The sequence below is a fragment of the Squalius cephalus genome, assembly GCF_949319135.1.
Source record: "Squalius cephalus genome assembly, chromosome: 4".
Taxonomy (NCBI): Eukaryota; Metazoa; Chordata; class Actinopteri; order Cypriniformes; family Leuciscidae; genus Squalius; species Squalius cephalus.
In genome coordinates, this window is record NC_137125.1 from 18723809 (window position 1) to 18733784 (window position 9976).

At 48.2% G+C, this 9976-nt stretch overlaps 1 protein-coding gene across 1 annotated transcript; it reads left to right on the forward strand.

The window, feature by feature from the left end:
* Positions 1 to 2980: 2980 nt before the first annotated feature.
* Positions 2981 to 5900, forward strand: LOC307157328 (piggyBac transposable element-derived protein 4-like; the record flags this gene model as incomplete). Its single annotated transcript, XM_079869202.1, has 2 exons — positions 2981 to 3203; positions 3962 to 5900. Exons 1-2 carry the CDS (start codon positions 3064 to 3066, stop codon positions 5898 to 5900), a joined length of 2079 nt encoding a protein of 692 aa, XP_079725328.1. The 5' UTR covers positions 2981 to 3063.
* Positions 5901 to 9976: the final 4076 nt, after the last annotated feature.

Genomic DNA, 9976 nt, shown 5'->3' on the forward strand with positions numbered 1-9976 from the left:
TGTGGAGAAATCTCCTTTCACAAAAGAGCATTGCACGCGGCACGTCTTTTTAAAGATGCCTCGCCCATGTATTTCTGGTTGCGGTCTGTATGTGTCTGACTCTGATGGGCACAATCGCTGCCTTGTGTGTCTGGGTGTCGAGCACGCTAAGGCAGCGTTTGTGGATGAGTCATGTTCCCATTGCGGGAACATGCCCATCGCACGGTTGCGGTCGAGACTCAATGACTTTCGTGGTAGAGTCCCCTCACCCGCACCCCGATCTACTGGCTCCGCGAGAGCTAGTACTTCGGCTGGCGGCCAGGGTGACCTGAGGGTTACGGTGTGGAACAAAGCGCCGACTATTCCACGCTCCACACCGCCCTCTAGCACTGTGCAACCCGCGAGTGTTCCAAATGAGTCTGCAGTACAGTCTACTGACTTGCCGCATGTCTCATTTGGCGCTCCAGAGGAGGACCGTATGTCGATCGCTGCATCACAGGGTGGGCAGGAGTCCTTGGGAAGTGACGATTCGGCTGTGCTGCCACCCTCGGGTGTCCCAGCATTGCCCGAGTCTGATCCCGAGCTGACGGCCATGCTTTCCCGGGCAGCCGCGGCCATTGGTCTTGAGTGGTCCCCGCCACCTGGGCCGGTGCGCTCGCGGCTGGATGATTGGTTTTTGGGAGCGGCCGCTGACCCTCGTCGCCGCCCAACCCCAATACCTTTCTTCCCGGACGTGCATGAGGAGGTCACGAGGTCCTGGAAGGCACCATTGTCTTCCCGTGATCGCTCGGCGACCTCCTCCGCCTTTCCTCCTCTCGATCAGGGGGCTGCTAAAGGGTACACTGGGGTTCCCCAGGTTGAACGCTCTGTTGCGATGCAACTGTGTCCTCAGAGTGCTTCTTCCCGTGGCGACCCAAAGCACCCCTCCAAGGCCTGTAGGTTCTCCTCCACCCTTGTGGCGAAGGCCTACAGAGCTGCGGGGCAGGCAGCCTCCTCACTGCATGCCATGGCGACACTGCAGGTCTACCAGGCCCAGTTGTTACGTGACATGCACGAGGGGAGGACTGACCCAGCACTCTTCGATGAGTTGCGTGCCGCCACCGACCTCGCTCTCCGGGCGACGAAGGTGACCGCACGCTCGCTGGGTCAGGTGATGTCCACATGTGTGGTCCAGGAACGGCACCTGTGGCTTAACCTGGCTGATATGCGGGAGGCCGAGCGGACCCGCTTCCTCGACACCCCCATATCCCAGACTGGCCTCTTCGGCGGCGCAGTCGAGGACTTTGCCCAGCAGTTCTCGACTGCCCAGAAGCAGACTGAGGCTTTAAAACATGTCCTGCCCCGGCGGCCCGCTGCTTCGGCAGCGCAGTCATCGGCACAGGTGCCTCAGCCTGCTCGCCGCCGAGGGCGCCCTCCTGCGGTTCCCGCCCCTCCCGACCGGCCTCAGCAGTCATCTGCCTCCGGCCCGCGTCGTGGAGGAAGCCGCAGGAAGGCGCCACAGCCCTCACAGGGAACTACACTGCGACCAAAATGGTCGCATATGCGACCTTTTGAAATGCCATTGCGACCCTAATTTTTAATGGGTCGCAAATGTATCACTGATTTTTTTTGTACCTATGTTTTAGGCAATATGCTATGATTTACTATGAGCATTTATTAAAACAGAAATGTGTATTTTAAGAATACGTTTTATAACGTGCTCTGAGCATTCAAAACATTAAGTTAACTTCAGCCCCGCGAGCGTTACTTAGATTAAAACGTAGCCTACCATTGTATCAGTGCTGCGCGAGCTCTCTCTCTCTCACAAACACGGACGCGCGCACACAGAAAGAGAAGATAATTGTAAAATGAAAATTGACGGGCTATAGTTTACATTTAATATTTAACGTTTTATATTTTAACATGTTCTAACGTGTGCGTTTCTCAGCGCGTACATGTGAAGCTCACATGCACTAAAAGCCTGTCTACCAGCGCCTGAATACTGGAGTAAGTTATCTTTCGAGTCTTATTGTGCTTATACTGTTAAATACACACAAGGTTTACATAAAGTCGGTTATGTCTAAAGTGAAAGCAAACTTGAGAAAATTGAGTAAATCTGCTTGTCAAATGCGTGCATATTAGACGCGTCGCGCGCAGCTCTTAAAGAGACAGTAGTAATAGTAAACACGCAGCTGCTTGTCCTTAAAGGGATAGTTCACCCAAAAATTAAAAAAAATCTCATCATTTACGCACTCAAATGTTGTTCCAAACCTGTATTAATTTCCTTCTAATATTTTTCTAATATTAATATTTTGAAGAATGTGGCTGTCCAGTAGCTGGTCCCCATTGACTTTCATAGGAGAAAAATATACTAAGTCACTGGGGTACATCAACTGTTTGGTTACCCACATTCTTCCAAATAACTTTTATTTTCAACAGAAGAAAGAAACTCATTCGAGTTTAAAACAACTTGAGAGAGTAAATTATGACAATTTGAATTTTTAGGAGAACTATTCCTTTAACCCTCAGAGCCCGACGGCATCGTCCACGACGTCGCACGGCACCTCCGATAAATATTTATATTATTTAATGAAAGTTTTATTGATTTTCTTACCGTTTTTTCCAGCAGAAAGCTAACAATCTAGCCATCACGGGGGTGTCTTTGGTGTCTTTGTAGCCTTTACAGAAGGTTTTCTATCCAGCCTAGAACATGTGTCTCTTTTCGGAGTTGTTCAGCAATAAATCCAAACGCTTACATCCAAGATTTATCCACTTGATGTCCATAATTTATACATTTTCCGTCATTTTTGCTGCTAGCTCGATGCAAGCTGCCATTTTGGATATCCCATGATGCTTTGCGTGAGGGTTTGACCAATGACAGGCTGTTCCGTCTCTGTTATTGTGGAGAGAGAGAGACGCGCGGCAGTTTTGAGAGGAGAGAGAGAGACGCGCGGCAGTTTTGAGAGACTCTCTCTCTCTCCACTCAAAACTGCCGCGCATCTCTCTCTGAGGTAAACTCTGAGGTAAACTCTGAGAGAGATGCGCGGCAATTTTGAGTAGTTTTGAGGAGAGAGTTTGAGGATACACAGAGAAACACGGAGAACAATGGATCGTCGGAGATATATGGACGCAAATCAAGCGCTGGCCTTTTTTGATGCCATGCAGGATGATGAATATTCAGGAGAAGAGAGCTTTTTGACAGATGAGGAACTAGATTACCAGGATGGTCTAGACCCCGCTGAAGAGTAAGTGCCATTTATTTATTTACTGTAAAAGTATAAAAATAAAAAAAGTAATATGATAAAATAGAAATGTGCACAGTAGCATTTTCTAAATATGTAAAAATAAATTCTGTAAACGTAGTATTTTGTTTTTCTGTTGGTTACAGAGTAGTAAGAGTTGTGGATTCCCATACACAAAAGAAATATATGTGAAATTGGCCCAATAAATATATTTCATACTTATATTTCATATATTTTTGTTATATTTCAGAATATATTTCAATGTATTTGGAATATATGCCACATATATTTTTGACACTTTTGGGGACCCATACAGAAAAAAATACATTGAAATATATTCTGAAATATAACAAAAATATATGAAATATAAGTATGAAATATATTTATTGGGCCAATTTCAAATATTTGCATATATTCCAAAATATATTCTGAAAATATATTTCAAATGTATTTCTTTTGTGTATGGGTTACACTTTGTCTCAGACATTTTTTTGTCTGAGGTTTAGTGAGTTTACCTAGAGATACACACAAAGGATATTGTAGGTCACACCTTTTAGCTGTGGAGAGAATGTCTCAAGGATGTTGTAGTGGGGGTAACGTTAGGGCTTTCAACACTGCTCACCTTTTAGCTGTGGTGGGTTGAGGGTACAGTAGCAATCTCAGCCATTATCTTATGTGAGAAATAAAATACAAAAACACTCATTGATCTGATATGTATGATCTAATATTTTGCTTCATTTATTTATTTATTTATTTTACAGTCGTGATAATGAAGAAGACACCAGCCCACCCATCCAAGCCAGACAGGAAAGCTCCCATTCTTCCGCTGTGGAGGGCCCTTTCACTTCTGCTGCAGCATCCCAGCCTTCCACTTCTGCTGCAGCATCCCAGCCTTCCACTTCTGCTGCAGCATCCCAGCCTTCCACTTCTGCTGCAGCATCCCAGCCTTCCACTTCTGCTGCAGCATCCCAGCCTTCCACTTCTGCTGCAGCACCCCAGCAGCTTCCAGGAATAGGTCATGGACGGCTGCAGTCACGGTCACGAGGGAGAGCGCAGTCACGAGGGAGAGTGCGGTCAAGATCCAGATCCGGCAGCTTGAGGGGTCGACAGAGTCCTGAATCCACTAGGTCGAGATCTAGATCACCACAGCCAGCAGCCCCAACTCCATCATGGAACAGTGAGAGTCAGCCAGACATCCCTCCAGTGCCCAAAAGGTTCGTCCCAACAAGAAAGCCAGGACATCAGCTCAGCCCCACATCCATATACACACCATTGGACCTTTTCAAACTTTTTGTCAGTGACAGTGCTGCAACCACTTTGTGTAAGAACACAAACACAAATGCTGCAAAAAACATTGCCAGTGGCAAAAAATATTCCTGGACAAACTTCACTGTTGAAGAATTTTTCAAATATTTAGGACTAACTTTCTTTTTTGCACTGGTGAGACTGACAAATATCCGAGACTACTGGAGGACAAATGCCATTTTCAGCCAACAGTTTCCCCACTCAGTGATGACACGTGACAGGTATCAGGTCATTTCCTGGAACATCCACATGAGCGACCCTGATGAAGATGTCCACAACGACCGGAAGAGAGGGACACCAGCTTATGACCGGCTGTTTCGTCTGAAGCCCCTTTTAGATGACATCAAACATGCGTGCAGAGCATTTTATCACCCACGGCAGAACCTTTCAGTGGACGAGAGGATGGTGGCAACAAAGGCTCACACTGGCATGACGCAATATATGAAGGCGAAGCCAACTAAGTGGGGCTTCAAACTTTTTGTGCTGGCAGACAGCAGCATTGGGTACACTTTAGACTTTGCTGTATACACTGGGAAGTCTGTGTTTGCTTCTGGTGTAGGACTGGCATACGACTCGGTTATGTCCCTCATGAAAAAATCATCCCTAGGGAGTGGCTACAATGTGTATGTAGACAACTTCTACACAAGTCCAAAGCTATTCATGGATCTCTACAGCATGAACTTTGGAGCATGTGGCACCTACAGGGACAACAGACGAGGATGCCCCCGCACAACCACAAATGCCATGACCAAAAAGGATCCTAGGGGCACCATCAGGTGGATCCGTGACGGCCCTCTGGTTTTTGTAAAGTGGATGGACACTCGGGAAGTCTCTGTCTGCTCCACAATTCACCCGGCCTTCTCTGGCAACACAGTTCAGAGAAGGGTAAGAACTCAGGATGGAGGCTGGAACACCAAATCTATTCCATGCCCAACCCCTGTCACTGAGTACAACAAGAATATGGGAGGTGTTGATCTTTCTGATCAACTCATCCAATACTACTCAGTTCACCAAAAAACAATGAGATGGTACAGGACATTGTTTTACCATTTTTTGGACATTGCTGCGACCAACAGCTACTTACTTCACAAGGAAGTTTGTGCAGAAAAGCAGCAACAGCCCATGACCCACAGGGCTTTTCTGGAGGAGCTGACAGCCCAACTCTGTGGTGTTACAGTTGCTGTTCCCCCCACCCAGCAACAAAGTGACCATGTACCTGTGCCAACATCAGACCAAACTGAAACCAGCAAGAAGGCCTCCTATGGTAGAAGGCAATGTGTGAACTGCAAGCAGACAAGGCAGGTCAAACAGGCCACCCCCTGGAAATGCAAAGCCTGTGATGTGGCCCTCTGTGTGATTGCTGATAGGAACTGTTTTGAGGCTTGGCACCAGTAATTATCAGGCCAAAAACGCCTGGACTTTTTTTGGAAAAATGTAAATAGTTTTGGTTCTGTATAAGTTCTCATGTTTATTCCTGAGTTCCAGGAATCCAAAGACATGAACAAACTGTTTTCCAGAGGAAATATGCATAGCTTTTATTTATTTGTGTGTGATTTCAATAAATATTTGAGTGATTAAATTTTCGTTTTATTTTTTCATTTGTCTTTATGGTCCCATAACTTATTTTACATTCAGGTGACATCAATGCAACACAAATATGCTGACAGTGCTATTTGTCTTGAAAAAAAAGAGGTGTGTCAATTGTCTGTGCACAACAGGGTTGATGTTTTACAAGCTTTTTTAGTAAATAAAACCAGACGGAAAAATAAATGTAAAAATACCCTTAGGTCTTAAAGGGTTAATGTTAATAAAACAACAAAATGCAAAGAGAAAATCACTCACTGCTCTTGACTGAAGTAGCTTTAATAAGTATCAATGTATAATTTATACAGTGAAGTCTATTTTGTTTTATTTTCATATTTGTTTATTTAATTACTTTCTTCAATGCTACTGTTAAATACACCTACTGAAGCTGAAAACATAAAACACTGTTTATTTAATTGTGTATGTGTAATGTGTATCTTTGATCTTAATATTTAATAACAAAGAAAATAATGACAAATATTTTTATCTTCGCCCCTGTCTGACATTTTTTTATATAGGCCTATGTTTTGTTACCTAAGGCTTTGTTTTTAAAATATGGACATTAGTTTGGCTGTAATGCTCAGTCACAAAATAGTAAAACCAACATAAAAAAGAATCGTGATAAAATCGTGAATTGTGATTTTCCTGAAAAAAATCGTGATACGATATTTTTGCCATATCGCCCACCCCTAATTGGAATAATAAATTAAGTAGCCTATCTTAATTGTACACAATGTTCCTGTTTTTTATTTATTTATTTATTTTTTATTTTTTTATTGTTTTATGCCATAACAGCAATATTAATATCGGTTATTATCGGTATCGACCACAATTTTCACATCGGTGCATCACTACTTAAGAGTTCAGGAGTCTGCCCATCTGTGCCAACCATAGCATGTTGAAATCCATTTAGCAGTAAATCTATCCCAACCAATGTTAAAGAAAACAAAAACAAGAAGGCATGTGGTTTAAAAGATGGCAAGTAAAATAAAAAGCACATCTGTATGTAATACAGTTTCATTATTGTTCATTATTATCCAGAGCGGCTTACTATAAATAATTTGTGCGACCAAATCATGTTTTGCGCCAGTAACTAAAAAAGTTAGTAGCGCAAGTGCCACCAGTGGAAAAGGTTAGTGTAGTTCCCTGCCTCTCCCGCCCCGCGCCCCGCTAAACGCCAGGCCAAGCGGCGCTCCTGAGACGGGCTGCTCAGAGATGGCACTGAGTTCTTTTCAGGAGACGGTAGCAGGGCCGCTCCTTCCCCCGGTGGAGGGCCGGGGGAGAATCCTTGGTTATCCCATCCCCGCTGCTCGTCTCACGACGGGCAGCACCCTAAAATGGTTAAAGAAAGAACTCACACATCTCTGAGCTCACAGAGTTCTCGGATGACAGTGCGCGCCGTTCACGAGCCCCGCCACTCTCATCCCCCTCTGTCGCCAGACCCCTGCCAGAGCACGCCCCCATGGGACGCTGGTCCTCCCCTGGCCTCCTCTGGCAGGATGCGGCTAATGACCGTGCCCCCGCACCGGGCCGCTATGCCACCCACGCCTGGGCCGGTCATTCCGCCTCGCTGCACCACCGACGGTACGTCTGTGGTCCGTATGACCCCGCTGGTTCAGTTTCTGGGAGCCTGGTTAGAGCTTCCCGGTCTGTCCCGCTGGGTCGCGAGGACCATCAGGCTCGGCTATGCAATTCAGTTTGCGCGGTCTCCTCCCCGCTTCCGGGGAGTCCGCTTTACAATGGTCGGTGGCAATGCCCCTGTCATGAGAGCGGAGGTCGCCACCCTACTGGCGATGGGTGCGATCAAGACTGTCCCTCCAGCCGAAATGAGGTCCGGCTTCTACAGCCCTTACTTCATTGTACTGAAGAAATCCGGTGGGTTACGACCTATCCTGGACCTGCGCGTCTTGAACCGCTCCCTTCACAGGCTGCCGTTCAAGATGCTCACAGCCAAACGCCTTTTCGAATGCGTGCGGCCACAGGATTGGTTTGCAGCGATCGACCTGAAGGACGCCTACTTCCATGTCTCCATTCTTCCTCGACACAGACCGTTTCTTCAGTTTGCTTTCGAGGGGCAGGCATACCAGTACGCGGTTCTCCCTTTCGGGCTAGCCCTGTCTCCTCGCGTCTTCACGAAGGTCGTCGAGGCAGCCCTTGTTCCCCTACGAGAACACGGGGTTCGCATCCTGAACTATCTCGACGACTAGCTGATTCTAGCTCACTCTCGAGACCAGGTTTGCGAACACAGGGACCTTGTGCTCCGGCACCTAGCTCGTCTGGGCCTTCGGGTCAACTGGGAGAAGAGCAAACTCTGCCCAGTGCAGAGGATCTCTTTTCTCGGTATGGAAATCGACTCGGTCGCCATGTGCGCGCAGCTTACGAGCGAGCGCGCCCAGTCACTGCTGACTTGTCTTCGTCAGTTCGAGGGCAAGAGTGCGGTCCCACTGAAACTCTTTCAGAGGCTCCTGGGGCATATGGCATCCGCAGCCGCAGTACCGCCGCTCGGTTTGCTTCATATGAGACCGCTTCAGCTTTGGCTTCGCGATCGAGTCCCGAGGTGGGCATGGCAACACGGCACGCTCCGAGTCCCAGTGACCCCGGCCTGCCGTCAGACCTTCCCCCCGTGGTCGAACCTCAATTTTCTACGGGCCGGAGTTCCCTTAGATCGAGCTTCCAGGCATGTTGTTGTATCAACAGATGCCTCCACCATGGGTTGGGGTGCCATGTGCAATGGACATGCTGCCGCGGGCTTCTGGACAGGACCCCAGCGCCTTTGGCATGTCAATTGCCTCGAGTTGCTGGCTGTACGCCTTGCCCTGCACCGCTTTCGGACCGTCAAGGTGGTCTACGCTCCCGCCATATGTCGCAACTCGCCCGCCACCTCCTCATATGGAGTCAGAAGCATCTGAGGTTGCTTTGAGCCATTTATATTCCGGGAGACCTGAACCAGGCGGCCGACGAGCTGTCTTGGCTTCGGCCTCTTGCTGGAGAATGGCGACTCCATCCCCAGACGGTTCAGCTGATTTGGGATCAGTTCGGGGACGCACAGGTAGACCTGTTTGCCTTCCACGACTCGTCCCACTGCGACCTGTTTTATTCCCTGACCGAGGGCACGCTCGGCACGGATGCACTGGCGCACAGCTGGCCGCGGGGCCTCCGCAAGTATGCGTTTCCCCCAGTGAGCCTTCTTGCGCAGACCTTGCGCAAGATCAGGGAGGACAAGGAGCAGGTAATATTGGTTGCCCCGTATTGGCACAACCGCACCTGGTTCCCAGAACTAGTACTCCTCGCGACAGCACCTCCCTGGCCTATTTCCCTGAGGAAGGACCTGCTTTCTCAGGGACGGGGCACCTTATGGCACCCTCGTCCCGATCTATGGAACCTCCACGTGTGGCTCCTGGACGGGACGAGGTAGGTTTGAGTACCCTACCACCAGCGGTGGTGGCTACCATCACTTCCGCTAGAGCATCGTCCACGAGACATGTCTATGTGTTGAAGTGGAACCTCTTCGTCAACTGGTGTTCTTCTAAAAATCTAGAACCCACGAAATGCCCCATCAGTGTCGTGCTTTCCTTCCTGCAAGAAGGGTTGGAGCGAAGGCTGTCTCCCTCCACCCTGAAAGTGTATGTTGCCGCCATTGCCGCACATCACGACGCAGTTGATGGTAAGTCCTTAGGAAAGCACGACCTGATCGTCAGGTTCCTGAGGGGAGCCAGGAGATTGAATCCTCCTCGTCCTCCCCTCGTACCCTCTTGGGAACTCTCAGTGGTTTTAACTGCCCTGCAGAGTGCTCCCTTTGAGCCTCTGCAATCAGTGGAGCTTAAGTTCCTGTCAATGAAGACAGCGCTCCTGGTTGCATTGGCCTCCATCAAGAGGGTAGGGGACCT